This window comes from Anabrus simplex, chromosome 2, assembly GCF_040414725.1.
Source record: "Anabrus simplex isolate iqAnaSimp1 chromosome 2, ASM4041472v1, whole genome shotgun sequence".
Classification (NCBI taxonomy): domain Eukaryota; kingdom Metazoa; phylum Arthropoda; class Insecta; order Orthoptera; family Tettigoniidae; genus Anabrus; species Anabrus simplex.
In genome coordinates this window covers 20,229,643-20,252,519 of record NC_090266.1, presented here as the reverse complement: position 1 = coordinate 20,252,519, position 22,877 = coordinate 20,229,643, and the positions used below count along the sequence as shown (strand labels likewise).

At 40.9% G+C, this 22,877-nt stretch overlaps 1 protein-coding gene across 4 annotated transcripts in view; it reads right to left on the bottom strand.

Moving 5' to 3' along the window:
- The window catches only part of LOC136863886 (uncharacterized), a 381,085-nt gene that overhangs the window by 102,343 nt on the left and 255,865 nt on the right, over positions 1-22,877 (bottom strand). For all 4 annotated transcript variants that reach the window (XM_067140277.2, XM_067140279.2, XM_067140281.2 and 1 more), the window contains exon 2: positions 20,366-21,819. In XM_067140277.2, coding sequence (XP_066996378.2) covers positions 20,366-21,819 — 1,454 coding nt within the window. The remainder of the gene's footprint in view (positions 1-20,365; positions 21,820-22,877) is intronic.

The window sequence follows — 22,877 nt, the reverse complement described above, 5'->3', positions numbered from 1 at the left end:
GCCCTCTTTAGTTTGAAATGTGGTAGCGGTAAATTCCACGTGCTCTTGTTTGGAAACAAAGCCATGTGCTTTTTTGACAGCTGTCATCCGCCATCTTTAATCAACAGAGCACCGTGCTGCTATCATGCGGGCAATTTCATCACCTATCACCCGTCATCTTTAATCTACAGAACACCGTGCTGCCCTCTTTATGGCTACTACCTTAAGCATGTAGTAGCGGGCAATTTGAAAAGTTCTGTTAGCTATCATCCACCATCTTTAATCAAGAGAGCACCGTGCTGCCATCTTTAGTTGAAATGTGGTGGCGGCAAATTCCACGTGCTCTTGTTTGGAAACAAAGCCATGTGCTTTTTTGACAGCTGTCATCCGCCATCTTTAATCAACAGAGCACCGTGCTGCTATCATGCGGGCAATTTCATCACCTATCACCCGCCATCTTTAATCTACAGAACACCGTGCTGTCCTCTTTATGGCTACTACCTTAAGCATGTAGTAGCGGGCAATTTGAAAAGTTCTGTTAGCTATCATCCACCATCTTTAATCAAGAGAGAACCGTGCTGCCATCTTTAGCTAGATACCTTTGAAATGTGGAGGCGGCAAATTGAAAAATTCCACGTGCTCTAGTTTGGAAACAAACTCACGTGCTTTTTTGACAGCTACCATCCGCCATCTTTAATCAACAGAGCATAGTGCTGCCCTCTTTAGTTTGAAATGTGGTGGCGGCAAATTCCACATGCTCTTGTTTGGTAAACATAGCCACGTGCTTTTTTGACAGTTATCATCCGCCATCTTTAATCCAGAGAGCACCGTGCTGCCCTCTTTATCGCAGTAGATGTAAATTCGTCACCTGTCATACGCAGTGCTGCTATCTTTAGCTAGATACCTTTGAAATGTGGTGGTGGATAATTTAAAAAGAAAAATTCTACAGCAGTCCTCTCTCGACGCTAATTGCATAAGATGGCGGCTATACATGACTCCTTAAGGGTGCTTACGCAAGATGGCTGCTATACACAGGTTCTTATGAGACGCCCTTGGGATGCTTGCGCAAGATGGTGGTTATACAAGGCTCCTTATGAGACGCCCTAGTGATGCTTGCGCAAGATGGCGGTTGCTCTTATGAGACGGCTTAAGGGCCCTTGCACAAGATGACTAGAGACGCCCTAAGGATGCTTGCGCAAAATGGCGGACGCAAGATGGCGGCTATACACGACTCCTTATGAGACGCCTTAAGGGTGCTTGCGCAAGATGGCTGCGGCTCTTAGCTTAGAGGCTAACGTGTCATGCTAGTTCGATTCATTAAATTTGGGGCTTAAATGCAAAATGTTAAATATCTCGAAAACGGTGCATCGTAGAGCAAAACGGACAAAATTTTTCCGCCCAATACCTCGGTTCGCAGTACGAGGAACATGATAGCATAAGTCTAATGATGAGATCGACGGTTCGGTTCCTACTTAGGCCCTATGGCATTCACTCTGTTTTAGCTTGTATTGAAGCAAGTCTTCGTAACATGATCAGGTCTAGCTATGGTAGAGAGTATAACGTGCCGTGCAGGTTCGATTCATTAAATTTAGGGCTTAAATGCAAAATGTTAAATATCTCGAAAACGGATAAAATTTTTCTACCTGATACTTAGGTTTGCAGTATCAGGAGCATAAGAAAAACATAGTCTAATGATGAGATCGACGGTTCGATCCCTACTTAGGCCCTTTGGCATTGGCAGCTATCTAATTCTACAAGATGGCGGCTATACATAGCTTCTTATGAGACAGCTTAAGAGCGCTTGCACAAGATGGCTGCTGCTCTTATGAGACGCCCTAGGGGTGCTTGCGCAAGGTAGCAGTGACAAGACGGTGACTATACACAGCTGCTTATGATACGGCCTACAGGTGCTCACACAAGATGGTGGCTGCTCTGATGAAGAAAGTTAGCTTTGCATCGTGCAGGTATCTTTACAGAGCACTAAACCTCATACCTTTGAAATGTGGTAGCAGGTAATTTGAAAAATTCGACGTGCTTTTTCATAAGCTATTAAGGCCTCCTCTTATGTCAAGGCATAGCTCTATCGAACGAGTTTAAACCTGCATCGGGATAGCTAGAGTAAGCGCGTGCTGCAGTGATGACGTCATTATGCATGTTTAGACTTGCAAATCACAGAAGAAACGTAACAAGGCTGGAATCGAAAACTGCACTCTATGCTGTTAACTTTATCATGTGATCGAAACATTGATTGAAGTATTTAGAACACGCAATAAGTAGAACCAAACACTGTACTCGATACAACATGTGTTTAGAAAATGTCAGGGGATATCTTTGTTCTAAGAAGATTAGTTTCCGCACATTCCTTGGCTAAAGGGCTAATGGGCTAAAGGGCTAATGGGCTAAAGGGCTAATGGGCTAAAGGGCTAAAGGGCTAATGGGCTAAAGGGCTAAAGGGCTAAAGGTGCAACAACCTCATCGATCGCTATCAGCAAGAATGCTTGTACATTGTTAAGTGTAGAAAATTAATCTTTATTGGTAAATGGTTTTATGTTCTGAACAAGGAATGGAACCTAGGGGTTACGTCTTACCTAATAAAATCCCCGAGGTGCGATGAGTTACGTTTTTCGAACTAGTGTTTGGAACACTGAACTTTTCAAGATGGCAAGAGTGAGGTTAGCAATGTTCTGTTGTTGGATTTTAAATTCCGCGCTACAACATGCATAAGGTGGTAGCCCTTGAGGTTTACCGCCGTAAAGATGGCAAGAGTGAGGTTAGCAATGTTCCGTTGTTGGATTTTAAATTCCGTGCTATAACATGCATAAGGTGGCAGCCTTAAGGTTTACCGCCGTCAAGATGGCAGCAGTGAGGTTAGCGACGCTCTATTGTCCTTCAAAGTGAGGTTAGGGTTCGTCAAGAAGACAGCTGTCAAAACAGCACGTGGCTATGTTTACCAAACAAGAGCACGTGGCTGTGACGTCACGGTCACGTAATCAATCCTTAGCTCGACGTCGTTAAGAGCAGTATTAGGATTAGCTATTCTTAAAAGTCTTGGGAACAGAGCAGCAGTATGAATTGCCATGTTTCAAAGCGTGTACACATCACCTATCGATTTTACATGCATCGACCATCGTACTAAACTTCATCCGCTAGATCGTGCTGCTATCTTATTATAACCTATACCCATAAAATTAAAGTACAATGAATAGCCATGTTTCAAAGCGTGTACACATCACCTATCGAATTTGCATGCATCGACTCTCGTACTAAACTTCTTCCGCTAGATTGTGCTGCTATCTTAGCATAACCTATACGCGTGACCTTAAGGTACAAAGAATAGCCATGTTTCAAAGCGTGTACACATTACCTATCGACTTTGCATGCAACAAATATCGTACTAAACTTCTTCCACTAGGTTGTACTGCTATCTTAGCATAACTTATACACATGAACTTAAAGTACAAAGAATAGCCATGTTTCAAAGCGGGTACACATTACTTATTGATTTTGCATGCGTCAAATATCGTACTAAATTTCTTCCGCTAGATTGTGCTGCTATCTTAGCATAACCTATACCCATGAACTTAAAGTACAATGAATAGTCATGTTTCAAAGCGTGTACACATCAACTATCGAATTTGCATGTATCGACTCTCGTACTAAACTTCTGCAGGTAGATTGTGCTGCTATCTCAGCATAACTAAGACGCATGAACTTAAAGAACAAAGAATAGCTATGTCTCAAAACGTGCACACATTACCTATCGATTTTGCAAGCATCGACTCTCGTACTAAACTTCTTCCGCTAGATTGTGCTGCTATCTTAGCGTAACCTATACGCATGACCTTAAGGTACAAAGAATAGCCATGTTTCAAAGCGTGTACACATTACCTATCGACTTTGCATGCAACAAATATTGTACTGAACTTCTTCCGCTAGATTGTGCTGGTATCTTAGCATAACTTATGCACATGAACTTAAAGTACAAAGAATAGCCATGTTTCAAAGCGTGTACACATTACTTATTGATTTTACATTCATCGAATCTCATACTGAACTTCTTCCGCTAGATTGTGCTGGTATCTTAGCATAACCTATACGCATGACCTTAAGGTACAAAGAATAGCCATGTTTCAAAGCGTGTACACATTACCTATCGATTTTGCATGCATTGACTCTCGTACTAAACTCCTTCCGCTAGATCGTGCTGCTATCTTAGCATAACCAATACGCATGACCTTAAAGTACAAAGAATAGCCATTTTTCAAAGTGTGTACACATCACCTATCGATTTTGCATGCAACAAATATTGTACTAAACTTCTTCCGCTAGGTCGTGCTGCTATCTTAGCATAACTTATACACATGAACTTAAAGTACAAAGAATAGCCATGTTTCAAAGCGTGTACACATTACTTATTGATTTTGCATGCATCAAATCTCGTACTAAATTTATTCCGCTAGATTGTGCTGCTATCTTAGCATAACCTATACCAATGAACTTAAAGTACAATGATTAGTCATGTTTCAAAGCGTGTACACATCAACTATCGAATTTGCATGTATCGACTCTCGTACTAAACTTCTGCAGGTCGATTGTGCTGCTATCATAGCATAACTAAGACGCATGAACTTAAAGGACAAAGAATAGCTATGTCTCAAAGCATGTACACATCACCTATCGATTTTGCATGCAACAAATATTGTACTAAACTTCTTCCGCTAGGTCGTGCTGCTATCTTAGCATAACTTATACACATGAACTTAAAGTACAAAGAATAGCCATTTTTCAAAGCGTGTACACATTACTTATTGATTTTGCATGCATCAAATCTCGTACTAAATTTATTCCGCTAGATTGTGCTGCTATCTTAGCATAACCTATACCAATGAACTTAAAGTACAATGATTAGTCATGTTTCAAAGCGTGTACACATCAACTATCGAATTTGCATGTATCGACTCTCGTACTAAACTTCTGCAGGTAGATTGTGCTGCTATCTTAGCATAACTAAGACGCATGAACTTAAAGTACAAAGAATAGCTATGTCTCAAAGCATGTACACATTACCTATCGATTTTGCATGCAACAAATATTGTACTAAACTTCTTCCGCTAGATTGTGCTGGTATCTTAGCATAACCTATACGCATGGCCTTAAGGTACAAAGAATAGCCATGTTTCAAAGCGTGTACACATTACCTATCGATTTTGCATGCATTGACTCTCGTACTAAACTTCTTCCGCTAGATTGTGCAGGCATCTTAGCACAACTTATATACATGAACTTAAAAGTACAAAGAATAGCCATGTTTCAAAGCATGTACACATTACCTATGGATTTTGCATGCATTGACTCTCGTACTAATCTCCTCCCGCTAGATTGTGCTGCTATCCTAGCATAACCTATACGCATGACCTTAAAGTAAAAAGAATAGGCATGTTTCAAAGTGTGTACACATCACCTATCGATTTGCATGCAAGAAATATCGTACTAAACTTCTTCCGCTAGATTGTGCTGCTATCTTAGCATAACTAAGATGCATGAACTGAAAGTACAAAGAATAGCCATGTTTCAAAGTGTGTACACATCACCTATGGATTTTGCATGCATCGACTCTCGTACTAAACTTCTTACGCTAGACTGTGCTGCTATCTTAGCCTAACCTATACGCATGAACTTAAAGTACGAAGAATAACCATGTTTTAAAGCGTGTACACATCAACTATCGATTTTGCATGTCTCGTACTAAACTTCTTGCGCTAGATTGTGCTGCTATCTTAGCATAACCTGTACGCATGAACTTAAAGTACAAAGAATAGCCTTGTTTCAAAGCGTTTTCACATTACCTAATGATTTTGCACGAAACGACTATCATACTAAACTTTTCCTACTAGATTGTGCTAAAATCGTGTAAGTGCGCTGCTATCTTAGCATAAGCTATCGATTTTACATGCATCGACTATCGTACTAGACTTCTTCCGCTAGAGCATGTAGCAATCGCTTTTGTGTATCCCTAACCCATGTGCATGAACTTAAAGCATAAAGATGAGCTATGTTCTAAAGCGTGTACACATCACCTATCGATAATGTATGTATCGAATATCGTACTAAACTTCTCCTGCTAGAATGTACGAGTATCGCTTGTGCGTGCACGAACTTAAAGCATAAAGAATAGCAATGTAAAAAAATCTTGTAAACAAAGTAGCAGCATTACGTATAGTCAAGATTAAATGCGTGCACGCATCATGTATCCATGACGCACACAGTACTAAACTTATTCCATTAGAATGTACAAAGTTCGCATGTGTTTGTGCTGCTATCTTAGCATAGCCTATGTGAATGAACTTAAAGCATAAAGAATAGTGATGTATAAAAATCTTGTGAACATAGCAGAGTGTTAACTACGTAGGTGTAGACATTGAACTTTGCATGCTGAGGCAGCATACTACGTGACCGTGACGTCACAGCCACGTGCTCTTGTTTGGTAAACATAGCCACGTGCTTTTTTGACAGCTGTCTTCTTGACGAACCCTAACCTCACTTTGAAGGACAATAGAGCGTCGCTAACCTCACTGCTGCCATCTTGACGGCGGTAAACCTTAAGGCTGCCACCTTATGCATGTTATAGCATGGAATTTAAAATCCAACAACGGAACATTGCTAACCTCACTCTTGCCATCTTTACGGCGGTAAACCTCAAGGGCTACCACCTTATGCATGTTGTAGCGCGGAATTTAAAATCCAACAACAGAACATTGCTAACCTCACTCTTGCCATCTTGAAAAGTTCAGTGTTCCAAACACTAGTTCGAAAAACGTAACTCATCGCACCTCGGGGATTTTATTAGGTAAGACGTAACCCCTAGGTTCCATTCCTTGTTCAGAACATAAAACCATTTACCAATAAAGATTAATTTTCTACACTTAACAAAGTACAAGCGTTCTTGCTGATAGCGATCGATGAGGTTGTTGCACCTTTAGCCCTTTAGCCCTTTAGCCCATTAGCCCTTTAGCCCATTAGCCCTTTAGCCAAGGAATGTGCGGAAACTAATCTTCTTAGAACAAAGATATCCCCTGACATTTTCTAAACACATGTTGTATCGAGTACAGTGTTTGGTTCTACTTATTGCGTGTTCTAAATACTTCAATCAATGTTTCGATCACATGATAAAGTTAACAGCATAGAGTGCAGTTTTCGATTCCAGCCTTGTTACGTTTCTTCTGTGATTTGCAAGTCTAAACATGCATAATGACGTCATCACTGCAGCACGCGCTTACTCTAGCTATCCCGATGCAGGTTTAAACTCGTTCGATAGAGCTATGCCTTGACATAAGAGGAGGCCTTAATAGCTTATGAAAAAGCACGTCGAATTTTTCAAATTACCTGCCACCACATTTCAAAGGTATGAGGTTTAGTGCTCTGTAAAGATACCTGCACGATGCAAAGCTAACTTTCTTCATCAGAGCAGCCACCATCTTGTGTGAGCACCTGTAGGCCGTATCATAAGCAGCTGTGTATAGTCACCGTCTTGTCACTGCTACCTTGCGCAAGCACCCCTAGGGCGTCTCATAAGAGCAGCAGCCATCTTGTGCAAGCGCTCTTAAGCTGTCTCATAAGAAGCTATGTATAGCCGCCATCTTGTAGAATTAGATAGCTGCCAATGCCAAAGGGCCTAAGTAGGGATCGAACCGTCGATCTCATCATTAGACTATGTTTTTCTTATGCTCCTGATACTGCAAACCTAAGTATCAGGTAGAAAAATTTTATCCGTTTTCGAGATATTTAACATTTTGCATTTAAGCCCTAAATTTAATGAATCGAACCTGCACGGCACGTTATACTCTCTACCATAGCTAGACCTGATCATGTTACGAAGACTTGCTTCAATACAAGCTAAAACAGAGTGAATGCCATAGGGCCTAAGTAGGAACCGAACCGTCGATCTCATCATTAGACTTATGCTATCATGTTCCTCGTACTGCGAACCGAGGTATTGGGCGGAAAAATTTTGTCCGTTTTGCTCTACGATGCACCGTTTTCGAGATATTTAACATTTTGCATTTAAGCCCCAAATTTAATGAATCGAACTAGCATGACACGTTAGCCTCTAAGCTAAGAGCCGCAGCCATCTTGCGCAAGCACCCTTAAGGCGTCTCATAAGGAGTCGTGTATAGCCGCCATCTTGCGTCCGCCATTTTGCGCAAGCATCCTTAGGGCGTCTCTAGTCATCTTGTGCAAGGGCCCTTAAGCCGCCTCATAAGAGCAACCGCCATCTTGCGCAAGCATCACTAGGGCGTCTCATAAGGAGCCTTGTATAACCACCATCTTGCGCAAGCATCCCAAGGGCGTCTCATAAGAACCTGTGTATAGCAGCCATCTTGCGTAAGCACCCTTAAGGAGTCATGTATAGCCGCCATCTTATGCAATTAGCGTCGAGAGAGGACTGCTGTAGAATTTTTCTTTTTAAATTATCCACCACCACATTTCAAAGGTATCTAGCTAAAGATAGCAGCACTGCGTATGACAGGTGACGAATTTACATCTACTGCGATAAAGAGGGCAGCACGGTGCTCTCTGGATTAAAGATGGCGGATGATAACTGTCAAAAAAGCACGTGGCTATGTTTACCAAACAAGAGCATGTGGAATTTGCCGCCACCACATTTCAAACTAAAGAGGGCAGCACTATGCTCTGTTGATTAAAGATGGCGGATGGTAGCTGTCAAAAAAGCACGTGAGTTTGTTTCCAAACAAGAGCACGTGGAATTTTTCAATTTGCCGCCTCCACATTTCAAAGGTATCTAGCTAAAGATGGCAGCACGGTTCTCTCTTGATTAAAGATGGTGGATGATAGCTAACAGAACTTTTCAAATTGCCCGCTACTACATGCTTAAGGTAGTAGCCGTAAAGAGGACAGCACGGTGTTCTGTAGATTAAAGATGGCGGGTGATAGGTGATGAAATTGCCCGCATGATAGCAGCACGGTGCTCTGTTGATTAAAGATGGCGGATGACAGCTGTCAAAAAAGCACATGGCTTTGTTTCCAAACAAGAGCACGTGGAATTTGCCGCCACCATATTTCAACTAAAGATGGCAGCACGGTGCTCTCTTGATTAAAGATGGTGGATGATAGCTAACAGAACTTTTCAAATTGCCCGCTACTACATGCTTAAGGTAGTAGCCATAAAGAGGGCAGCACGGTGTTCTGTAGATTAAAGATGGCGGGTGATAGGTGATGAAATTGCCCGCATGATAGCAGCACGGTGCTCTGTTGATTAAAGATGGCGGATGACAGCTGTCAAAAAAGCACATGGCTTTGTTTCCAAACAAGAGCACGTGGAATTTACCGCTACCACATTTCAAACTAAAGAGGGCAGCACTGTGCTCAAAGATGGCAGATGACAGCTGTCAAAAAAGCACGTGAGTTTGTTTTCAAACAAGAGCACGTGGAATTTTTCAATTTGCCGCCACCACATAGAGGGTAGCACTGTTCTCTCTGGATTAAAGATGGCTGCTTGTCGAAAAGCATTTTTCAAATTATCCGCCACCACATTTCAAAGGTAAGTAGCTAAAGAGGGCAGCACTGTGCTCAATGATGGCGGATGACAGCTATCAAAAAAGCACGTGGCTGTAAAAAAGCACGTGGATTTGTTTATCTCGAGCTAGTGAGGTTAAGTTGGTAGCACTAAGGTTTAGGCCCGTCAAGATGGCAGCACTGCCGATGACAGGTGACGAAAGAGGGCAGCACGGTGCTCAAAGATGGCGGATGACAGCTGTCAAAAAAGCACGTAGCTGTCAAAAAGCACGTGGCTTTGTTTATCTCGCGCTAGTTAGGTTAAGTTGGTACTACTGAGGTTTAGGCCCGTCAAGATGGCAGTACTGAGGTTAGCGATGCGTTGTTGTCTGTCAAAAAGCACGTGGCTTTGTTTACAAACCTGTCAAAAAGCACGTGGCTGTCAAAAAACACGTGGCTCTGTTTACCTCATGCTAGTTAGGTTAAGTTGGCACTACTGAGGTTTAGGCCTGTCAAGATGGTAGTACTGAGGTTTGCGATGCGTTGTTGTCGATGACAGCTGTCAAAAAGCACGTGGCTTTGTTTACAAATCTGTCAAAAAGCACGTGGCTGTCAAAAAGCACGTGGCTTTGTTTACCTCGCGCTAGTGAGGTTAAGTTGGCACTACTGAGGTTTAGGCCCGTCAAGATGGCAGTACTGAGGTTAGCGATGCGTTATTGTCTGTCAAAAAGCACGTGGCTGTCAAAAAACACGTGGCTTTGTTTACCTCATGCTAGTTAGGTTAAGTTGGCACTAGTGAGGTTTAGGCCCGTCAAGATGGCAGCAGTGAGGTTAGCGTTGCGTTGTTGTCGATGACAGCTGTCAATTTGTTTACAAATTCAAATCTCGCGCCAAAATTCAAATTTCCCGCCAAAATTCAAATTTCCCGCGGGCGGCGGCGGCGGAGGCGGCGGCGGAGGAGGAGGCGGGCGGGGGCGTGCGGCGGCGGAGGTGCCGCAGAACTGTCCAATTATACTACTCACTATCTCCCGGATGTGAGCTCACAGCTGCGTGCTCCTAACCACACGGAAAACTCGCCCGGTGAATGGAAGTGTATGTATTGGTACTTTAAGGCAGAAACAGGTTACAGGAAGGATATTCCAGGAATCATTAATGAATAAGGAGAGCGTGTATGTGAGCCAGCAGTATATTAAGATTGTTTGCTACAGCTATAATGTCCAGGTAGAGGAGGTTACTAATACTAATGAAGTATTGAAATTACCTATAAAAACAATTAACAATAATATACAAAAGTTGGAAACTAGAAAAGCAACTGAAATTTATGGGGATATGCCCTACCACACACTAATTTGAATACACCTAATAATTTACATTAAATTCTCTCTAGATATGGTATAATACCATGCTTATGCCTGATTAAGCAAAGGAATAGTACAACATTTGTACGAAGGACATAATATTTTGTTTTATTCTTTATTTTTTCTACACAAATGAAGTACATTACAATTCAGTTGTTACGTCCACCTTGTCAACATAATCTCCTTGTAACTGTATGTACTTTTGCCATCGATGTGTCAGTCTCTCTTGCCCTTCCTGTAATTTTTTCGGAGTGCTGCTTACCCATGCCTTGACAGCTGTGTCCATTTCTGCAAAATCCATAAAACGGTGATCACGCAGAGATTTCTTCATATTCACGAACAGGTGATAATCATTTGGTGCCAAGTCAGGAGAGTATGGTGGGTGTGGCAGCACCATAAATCCCATTTGATCAATGGCAGTGGTGGTCTCTCAGCTAGTGTTGGGGCCAGGTATGGCCATGTTGCAGAAGCACACATTTAGCCCATTTTCCTGGCCGCTAAATTTGAATGGCATGACGTAAGCGCTTAAGGGTTGCGACATGTGCTGTACTGTTAATCGTGGCCCCAAATTCCAGCCAGTCAATGAGGATGATGCCCTTTGTGTCCCAGAACACTGTTGCCATTCGCTTATCAACTGATGGCACTGTTCAACATTTCTTCAGCGGTGGACTGCCCCTATGCTTCCATTGCATCGATTGTTGTTTTGCTTGTGACTCATGGTAATGGAGCATGTCTCATCACCAGTCACAAGCCTAGCCATAAAGTCGGCTGGATATTGGTCATACATACATACATACATACATACAATATCATTATTAAAGACTGTTATGACTTTCATCATTCAGTATGAAAACCACTGTGAATTTACTAAATGTCGCCACAATCCTCTATTTGCAACTAGTGCTGTGGCCTCATTTAGTTCTATACCTCTTGTCTTTAAACCATTAGAAACTGAGTCTAACCATCGTCGTCTTGGTCTCCCTCTACTTCTCTTACCCTCCATAACAGAGTCCATTATTCTCTAAGGTAACCTATCCCCTCCATTTGCCTCACATGACCCCACCACCGAAGCCGGTTTATGCGTACAGGTTCATCCATTGAATTCATTCCTAACTTAGCCTTTATCTCCTCATTCCGAGTATCCTCCTGCCATTGTTCCCACTTGTTTGTACCAGCAATAATTCTTGCTAATTTCATGTCTGTTACATCTAACTTATGAATAAGATATCCTGAGTCCACCCAACTTTCGCTCCCGTGAAGCAGAATTGGTATGAAAACAGACCGATGTAAAGATAGTTCCGTCATGGAGCTGACTTCCTTCTTTTGGAATACTGATGATCGCAACTGCGAGCTCACTGCATTAGCTTTACTACACCTTGATTCAATCTCACTTACTATATTACCATCCTGGGAGAACACACAACCTAAATACTTGAAATTATCGACCGGTTCTAGCTTTGTATCACCGATCTGACATTCAATTTTGTTGAATTTCTTTCCTACTGACGTCAATTAATCTTCGAGAGGCTAATTTTCATGCCATACTCATTGCACCTATTTTGATGTTCCACGATATTAGACTGCAGGCTTTCGGTACAATCTGCCACTAAGACCAAGTCGTCAGCATAGGCCAGACTGCTTACTACATTTTCACCTAACTGAATTCCTCCCTGCCATGATATACCTTTCAGCAGATGATCTATGTAAACTACGAACAGCAAAGGTGAAAGTACCATGAACCAAGAACTCCATTTTAACATCAACTCTCACTGAAGCCCAATTGTCAACATAAATGCCTTTGATTGATTTTAATAATCTACATTTAATTCCATAGTCCCCCAGTATGACGAACATCTTTTCCCTCGGTACCCTAGCATATGCTTTCTCTAGATCTACAAAACATAAACACAGCTGCCTATCAATCAATCACTACTGATCTGCATTTAGGGCAGTCGCCCAGGTGACAGATAACCCAATCTGTTGTTTTCCTAGCCTTCTCTTAACTGATTGCAAAGAAATTGGAAAATTACTGAACATTTTCCTTGGTAAGTTATTCTAGTCCCCAACTCCCCTTTCTATAAACGAATATTTGCCCCAATTTGTCTTCTTGAATTCCAACTTCATCTTCATATTGTGATCTTTCCTACTTTTAAAGACACCACTCAAACTTATTCGCCTCTCACACCATCTCTTCACTGACAGCTCGGAAGATACCACTTATTACATGTTATAAATGTCATTTTTGGTCCGTATTGAAAAGTTACAGTTCAACAACAATAAAGGTGTTTTAATTTAATCCACCTATTCAATAATTTTATTTCCACTTATAGTGGTTACATAAATAGACTCACAGTTAAATGGGACATATTTCGCCCTCAATTAAGGGCATCTTCAGCCTAAAAGCAATCATCATGAGTACAAGTAATATTAAAAGTGGAAGCTAAAAGTTTAGCCAGTTATTGAAAATCGGGACATAAAAATGGGAAAAATTATACAATATATAAAGATGCTAATGGAAACACTGTCAATGATAAAACTATAATCTTGTCGGAGATTAAAAGTTCTTCCGTTAAAATTCCAATTAAAACAGTTCATTTAAAATGTTAGTGGAAAACCAAAGTGGTAATAATACGAAGTACGTCCAGAAAGTAAGTTCCGTTTGGTAATAAAACTAAGTTGTGTACAGATACAGAGAAATTATTTATTGCATAAAATTCTACAACTCTTAAACTACTTTTCCACGTAACTGCCGAAATTTTGCATGCATTTGTCATAGCGGGGCACAAGTTTGCCGCCTGTGTCTTCAAGCAGTTGGGAACATTTTCTTTCAGCTCTTCGTCACTGTTGAAGTGTTGACCGCCAAGGAAAGACTTGAGATGTAAGAACAGATGAAAGTCGCTAGGAGCGAGGTCAGGGCTGTACGGAGGATGGTTTCTCGTCACATTTGCAGTGTGTGGTCGTGCGTTTACGTGAAGGCAAACAACACCTTTTGACAGCAATCCTCGGCGCTTATTCTGTATTGCGCGGCGCAATTTCCTAAGTGTCTCGCAATAAACATCTGCTTTCATTGTTTGACCACGCGGTAAGAAATCAATGAGTAAGATGCCTTTGCAGTCCCAGAACACTGCGCACATCATTTTTCGAGGTGTCAAGATTTGTTTCGGCTTAACCGTTGCTGGGGATGAAGTGTGCCTCCATTCCATTGATTGCCGCTTACTTTCAGGGGTGTCGTTGCAACATAAATAATAACCAACAAAATGGAATGGAATAAAATAAAGTATAATAAGAATTACCTGTTGTTGAATTCTTCATTCAGGGCCGACATACCCTCCTTTGTCTTTTAGTGGCATAATGCTGTATTCTGTATGTTGTATAAAAATAATTCACTTGGAATCTCTTCTCCTTCAATAGAAATCATCATGCAATGATCCAGTGAACTACTGTATCTTGAAGTCAGTTTCTTACTAGAGATGTCATTCTGTTCTTAGAACTAAAGGGCCTATCAATAGTGGCTGTTGGTATTGGTACAGTCAATATTTTTACACACGTATTTTTCAATTCCTCTTAACCAATAGAAGATTGAAGAACATATTTTAAAGGCGATACATTGTCATTCAGTTTTGAAGCCAAAAATGTAAACAGTTTTTTGATCTGCTTGCAAATGATCTCTATCTACACCATGTAAATACTAGGAGGGTGTGTTAACATCTGACACTGTTATGAGCTGAATTTGAGGAAATGATAAAAAAATCATCATGCTGAAATTTAATATACAGCTTGCCTACTAAACATTTTGTCCATTTTGGATATTACAGTATCCAACCAATGAAGCTAAATCTGCCCATCTTTATGCCAATGTTCACAATACATCATGAATGACCAATAACACTTCTTTATTTCATGAATTATGTTAAAATGACTGAGCCAGAGCACATCTGTTTCTACTGGAATTATTAATATCAGATCTTGTAACATTCTCGGCATGTCATGGAACGTTGTTTTTTGTTTTGGAGACTGGTGGAAGAGCTTATAAACAAAATTCACATGGGGAAACTGATTCCTTGTACTTGTCACTGCAAGTGACAATATATGAGCTCTATGATGTACGAGGGGATGTCTTATGAGACTGATGTGGTGATAGGAGTGGAATCATGGTTGAGAGAAGGGGTTGGTAATAGAGAAGTATTTCCAGAACGGTATACAGTCTATCGTAGAGACCGAGGAGATTAAATGGAGGGGGTTGTTTATTCTGGTGAATGAAACTTATTGTTCACATGAATGGTTTACCGATGAAAGGGATGAAATATTAGGGATAAAATTAGTTTGTGATAATATGAAGGAGGTAGGAATTATAGGAATATATAGGCCTGGAAGAGGGGGAAGAGACATGGAAATATTTGAGAAAATAATGGAATATAATCATAAAAACAATATTAATGATATGGTAATAATTGGGGGAGATCTAAACTTGCCTGAAGTTGAATGGAATGGAGCTGCAATTGAAGCCCATGAACAGAAACTGGCAAATAAGTTAATTCTGGAGGGAGGATTTACACAAGTAGTACAAGAACCAACTCGTCTCAATAACTTGCTAGATGTATTCTTGGTTAAACCATGGGAAATTGTTGATGAAACTGAGGTAATTGAAGGAATAGGTGACCATAAGGCTGTAATAATGGATGTAGGACTTGTACCAAAAATGCTTAATAAGAGGGTCACACAAGACAAGAAATTATACAGAAAAACTAAAGTTGATGAATTTGGGACTTACCCTAAATTACAATTCAGTTGTTGGATAAGTGAAAGGAGTAATGTGGATACACATTGGGCTAAATTTAAAGGAATCATTTGGGAAGGAGAGAAGAGATTTGTACCTGTAAAATGACCTTAGACCTTGTTTCTTATACAAGGGAAATAAGAAAATTAAAACGAAAATGTAGAATAGTAAACATGAAAATCACAGAGGGTAGGGAGAATAAAGAAATTAGACAACAGCTAATGAGAGAACTGAATAGACTGAAAAAGGAAGCAAAAGCGAATTATATGAATGGCATACTTCAAGAGGGTAATGACCACAAAGGGAAATGGAAAAAGCTGTATTCATATATCAGGACTCAAAAAGGAAAAGGAATCCAAATTCCTACAATGGTGGGAGAAGGGGGTGAACACTATTTAACAGATACTGGGAAAGCAAATCTATTTAGTAGGGAATTCAGAGATTCAGTAGAAGATTGTCAGGAGTTGGAAATCGTAACAGAAGATAGAGAGGGAGGGACACATAGGGAAACAAGAAGCTTCTCATTCACAAATGAAGATATTTTCAGAGAAATCCAACTGCTTCAGCAAGGAAAAGCAGGAGGAAGTGATCAAATGACTGGGGAGATATTAAAGACAATGGGGTGGTACATAGTGCCTTATTTAAAATTTCTCTTTGACTATGTCATAAATAATAGTGTAATACCAAAAAATGGAAGGAATCTATAATAATACCAATTTATAAAGGAAAGGGTGATAAAAGGAAACCAGAGAACTACAGACCAATCAGCCTGATCAGTATAGTTTTTAAAATACTGGAGAGTTTAATAGCAAAGTACATCAGAGGGATATGCAATGATAAAAATTGGTTCATGAGGAGCCAGTATGGATTTAGAAAGAAATTTTCTTGTGAGGCACAACTGGTGGGATTTCAGCAGGACATATCAGATCAGTTGGATTCAGGAGGCCAGTTAGATTGCATAGCCATAGATCTTTCCAAAGCCTTGGACAGAGTGGAAAATGGAATATTATTAAAGTAATTGGAGGGAATAGGATTGGACGTACGGGTTATACGTTGGATAAGAACATTTTAAATTCAAGGGTTCAGAAAGTCAAAGTAGGAAATAATATTTCACAGGAAGAGAAAGTTTGGAAGGGAATTGCACAGGGTAGTATAATCGGTCTGTTACTTTTCTTAATATACACAAATGATTTATGGAACAATATAACATCAAAAATAAGATTGTATGCAGAACATAATTGTTTATAGGGAAATAAATAACATTGAGGATTGTTCAGAATTACAAAGGGACCGTGAGAGTATCCAACAATGGGTTGAAGAAAATAATATGAAGGTTAATGGAGGCAAATCAACTGTTACAACATTTACAAACAGGAGCTTTAAAACTGAATTTGAATATCCTTTGGATGAGCTAGTTACCTCGAAAGATGACAAGTGCAAATACTTAGGTGTGAGATTTGAAAGTAATTTGCACTGGAAGGGTCAAGTTGATGACATTGTTGGGAAAGCATACAGATCGTTACATGTCATAATGAGGCTACTCAACCCGCGGGTGGTCGCTAGCCGAAATGTAACGTGAGTGGTCGCGCGTGAGACTTTCTCTCACATTCAAATAAATATGACATTTTTCACAGTTCTGTGGGGCCGTAAGGCTGAAATTTACTACTGAAATGAAACGCAAGTTCTACCTTATAAATCTTAGATAAAAATGAAATAAAAATGAAATGGCGTATGGATTTTAGTGCCGGGAGTGTCCGAGGACAAGTTCGGCTCGCCAGGTGCAGGTCTTTTGATTTAACTCCCGTAGGCGACCTGCGCATCGTGATGAGGATGAAATGATGATGAACACGACTATACACCCAGCTGCCGTGCCAGTGAAATTAACCAATTATTGTTAAAATTCCCGACTCTGCCAGGAATCGAACCCGGGAACCCTGTGACCAAAGGCCTGCATGCTGACCATTTAGCGATGGAGCCGGACATAAAATGAAATGATTAGCTGTTTGTTAAAGACACAAATTACTAGTTAAAATAACATATGCAATGCACATAAAAATAACTTCCGTCCTGAAATTGTAAAAAGTAAAATCTCACACATGCATTGTATCTAGTAATATTTAGGTAAAAAGCAAGTTTTCTGAACACAATAACATTTTCAAAAACAAGAAGTGCTCATAATACAAATACTAACGCGAACAACAGGAGTAAGTTTCCCGCTCCACTTCAACATAACCCCTACGCCACTGGTCGCGCGATGAGAGAAACTCTCACGCAGCGCGCACGGGCACATAGGAAGGGGAGGGGGTGCTTACCCTTCAAATGAGAATCACTCTACTCACGACAGTTATAAACTCAGCTAGAAGAGGGAACAGTCACTTCCCTTTCATCACTGTGAAGTAATATGCCAATAAAAAATAATGTGAGAGAAAATCTCATATAGCGACCACTCGCTGGTTAAAGGATGTAACAAAGAATTAAGAGAGAAACGTTACTTAAGTATGGTTCGTTCATTATTGGAATATGCAAACAGTGTTTGGGATCCTCACCAAGAATACCTAATAAAAGAAATAGATAGTGTGCAGAGGAAAGCAGCAAGATTTGTAACAGGGGATTTCAGGAGAAGGAGTAGTGCATCAGAAATGTTAAAGAACTTGGGTGGGAAACTTTAAATAAGAGAAGGGAGAAAACTAGACTTGTAGGATTATATAGGGCCTATACAGTAGAAGAAGCATGGGGAGATATCCGTGAGAGACTTCAGTTGGAAAATAATTATATCGGCAGGACTGACCACAATTATAAAATTACAAGGAATTTTAGCAGAAGCGATTGGGGCAAATTTTTATTCATTTCGAAGGGTGTGAAGGAGTGGAACCGTTTACCAGGGATACTGTTTGATCCTTTTCCAAAATCTGTACAGATATTCAAGAAGAGAATAAACAGCAACAGAGAAAATAAATTAAATGTTAGAGGGCATTCGAGCAGTGCAGGTTAATGTAAATAAAATATATATGTGAATAAATGAATTCCATCTCCTGGTCTAAGGAGTTGGACAGCCAAAGTAGGGGACTGCCTGTAGGGGTGAAGTACAGTGGGGACTTCGAGGGCCCTGGGACCGCTACGGTAGCTGTGAAGGCCCTTCAGGAACTCTGAAAAGTGGTGGCAAAAGGGGCTCTGGTTAAGACGCAGCAGGTCGTTATGCTACTTAGATTCCAGAATGCGTAAAAAAAAAAAAAAAAAAAAAAACCAAAAAAGTAAATTAATGCAATGTAAATTTTAATATTATACCAGTTGTATAGTATCATTTGAAGTAATTCCACATACTGTATATGAGTTGACTATGTTTGTAAGTATGGAAGATATTATAAGTAGAATTTTATAAACAATATAAATTTATTATGCCTTTGCTGGCGGGACCTAGTGTTTACAGTGCACTATGACTTCTGGTATGGGCTAGAGCAATCTTGTTACTTTCATTGATATGTCTCAGCTTTATCCTTGGCTTTGACAAAATGAAAGTGACTGAGGTATGAGTGATGCTAGTAATGCCATTCCTTCTGCAGCCAGTCCCTGCTATGAATGGTGTGAAAATATTGCTCATAGGGTTGGTTGTTGCATGCATTTCAGTGGGCTTGGCAGACTGATATGTAATAGCAACTTTTGGCTCGGTGAGGAAAGCAACGGGAAACTACCTCACTCCTCATTTCCCTAGTACGCCTCTTCAGTAATGCCTAGGCCATCTATGACAGCTGATGGCGGAGCTGTTGAGGATCAAACCAGCCTTCGGGCTGAGGACTAAACATACATACATAAATTTATTAAGGATGAGCTGAGAAAAAATTGTTAGCGTAAATTGTATATTATTGTATTCTAGAAAAATGTTCTTCTCTTGTTAATTTAAAATTTAGTGCTTGACAATAACGCATTTTAGCGTACCATTTGCCACCGAGGTAGACACCTCATTTGCAAATAAAGAGATTTTGATTTGATTTGATTTGATTTGAAAATGAAACTTTAACAACACTTTGATTATTATTATTATTATTATTATTATTATTATTATTATTATTATTATTATTTTTATGTGAACAAATACCCTTTACCGAGGTCGATAGCTACAGTCGCTTAAGTGCGGCCAGTATCCAGTATTCGGGAGATAGTAGGTTCGAACCCCACTGTCGGCAACCCTGAAAATAGTTTTCCGTGGTTTCCCATTTTCACACCAGGCAAATGCTGGGGCTGTACCTTAATTAAGGCCATGGCCACTTCCTTCCCTTTCCTAGCCCTTTCCCGTCCCATCGTCGCTATAAGACCTATCTCTGTCGGTGCGACGTAAAGCAACTAGCAAAGAAAAAGAAAATAAAGAAATACTCTTTACGATGTGTTTCGATTCAGGACAAGGTAGACAGACATCTAAAAACAAGACATTATGCGGGAAATTCACCATTCACTTTTAATTCCGTACCGGTAACTATTCCGTTTCATACGTCTCAAGAATTACGAAGTATTCATGACGTACTTTAAAGTTTAGCCTTGGAGGTCATGCAATGGAAAGAACTTTCTGATCACAAGAAGAGTCTGATATTTTCATCTTTATTCTTCTAGTGAATAATAATATATTCGAATTGCCAGGCTCTAACAGGCTGTCTCCTAGTGAGTCAAGACTCGTAATAGTCACTGTATTCGTAAGTAGCAAGATAAAAACACTGCGTGCTAAGACAAATGATGTCATCAAACATACCTTGTCGGTGTCCGTCTGCCGCGTCACTACTTCCTGCCTTTGTGTCAGGTTGTTGCTACTCCGGTGGGTGTTAGGAAGGTCTGCTCTATTGAGCACATTGGGCCTGCCACTACGCAAACTTTGCTGGAGCTGTTCAATCAGCTGACGCTTCTTCTCCTGGAAATCTTCGTCTAGCTGGTCTTTCACGAGGCTTCCGGAAGACTTTTGGAACCGAGACTTATCACTATTCAAATTTACCTTTCGAGGAGTTTCTTCTGCCACCTCTAACTGTTCTGACACTCCGGAATAGGGTAAAGATTTCGGTCCTGAATCAGAATGTTCGCAAATATGACCATTGATTCTTCCCCCTGGTCCGGAAACACTACCACCGATCATGAAAAAGTTTCGTAATTTGTTTGACGGCTGGTGAGAATTTGTCTCGTCCTGCCCATAAGTATCAGCAATTGACCATCGCCTACTCGAACGACTTACACACTGGGTCTTCCCGGAAGTATTTTTGGCGTACACACCTCCTGTGCTGCTTTTAGTGGTTGGGGCACTGTCATCACGACAATCTGAGCGAAGATCTTGGCGTTTTTTGAGATGACTGCTATTTAAAGAGTCTTTGCGTGATACTCTTCCACATGTCCTTCCACTTTCGGATTCAGCAAACTCATGGCTTTGCTCAATACTGTGGTAACCATGATCCCATTGGCTGCCAGAGATCAACCGAACATCAGTCGAACCACTTCTTGAAGGAGAACAGTTATCCCTGTGATAGATATGATGCGTGGATGATGACGATGAAGTTGACCTATTACTATCTGTACTTCGTCTATCCATGTCCTCTGTTGGTGTCGATGTACCGCGACCGGATGAACACGTACTGGAGAGTTTCCTATGTCGAATATCCGAAGGAAAAATTGGTGGCCTCCTTCCCTCAATAACATCCCTAAAGGCAAAAGGTGGTAACGACACAGGTCCACTACTGATTGTATCATCTTCGTAGTCTTCCTCCTCGACATCTTGATCTTCATCCTGGGAGTATTGACTGGTAGACTTAGAAAGAGGGGAAGGAACGTAGAAGGTTGGCTGGTGCCTTCCAGAGGAGGACACTTCGTGAACAGACAATGCTCTCCTCTTACGGAGACCAGCATGGATACGATTCAACTTGCTACGTAGAATCTGCTGCATTTCAGGGAAGATTTGGGAACTATTTGATCGGAGAGGAGTCTGCTGCACCTCATCGGTCAAGTCTGAGGTCTTTGGACGCTCGAGACGTTCAGCTGAGTGCGGCGCAGGAGACATATCCTTGTGTGAAGAAGATGCCACGACCTGAGCACTCTCACCGTTGTCGTTAATCAGCAAGTGCTCGCACTGTTGAGATGAGTTGCTGGACGGAGTGGTGAACGATGAACAACGGCGCCGCAAACGGCGCCAGCGTTGAGTTATGCTCTTGTTCCAAACAGCAAGATCTGCACAGAAAAAAATACAGTTCATTAGAAAAGTGTCAGGTACCAGTAATATAATTCATAACGAATTTCAAATCGAAGAAATAAGTTCTCAGAATATAATTTCCTAAACGGTAATGGAATCGGTTTCAATGTTAGTGTAATAAACATGAAACCAATGTCCGGAGTAGATACGGTGCTTCAGCCGTAAAGAGATGATGAGTCTGAAACAGAGTTATTTTTGATAGCTTCCCAAGAATTGGAATTAACGTGCTATGTTCAATTCTGAAAGGTAAGTTGAAAAATAATGTTTTAGTTCTCAATCTTTGACCTCTCATCAGTTCCGAGAGTGAGGAATGGTAATTCCGTACGTAGCTTGTGTCATTGTTCCTGTATAGATTAGTCTGATCAAGCAATTTGACAATGCTTTCTGACTTATCAGTCTCCCCGTTTATCCTGTGTGTCTGATACGTTTCATAATCCTGAAACTGATTAGACTTAACTGGCATTCACATTTTCAAGAACGTCGATTTAAATCGTCCAACTACTCTATATCTTAAGGACTTACGTTGACACTTTTGAGGTGGTGTACCAGGCATATTTCAAAAGTGTATTCTCGCTATTTCTTGGGGAGTAGGGATAATAAGACAGAGCTGGCGCAGGGGCTAATGCACAAGATGGCGGCTATACATGGGCTCTTATGGGACTAACTCCCGGGAGCTCGCGCAGCGGCTAATGCGCAAATGGCCGCCACGCGCAACCCACTTCTAGCCACGCGCTACGACCTCTGACGCCTTCAGATAATAGGATGGAATACTGTCGAAAGAGGCTACTAAAAGGGGCGCCTGACTTGAGAGAGCATGGGTTAGCAAACTACGGGTCTTTAGCTGAGTCTAAGCATGATGTATTCTAAGCTGTGGTCTATTTAACCTGCTTGGCTAACTCTTGTAGGACACTTCATTCTGATGCGGTGGGGTTATAGCAGAGTAAAGCTTCTCCAGGGGGGCACCCTTGCCTTACGTACGAACCGAGCAACCTGTGCTGTTGTTGTGTCTGCATTGGCGAACTCAGACATGTTGTGC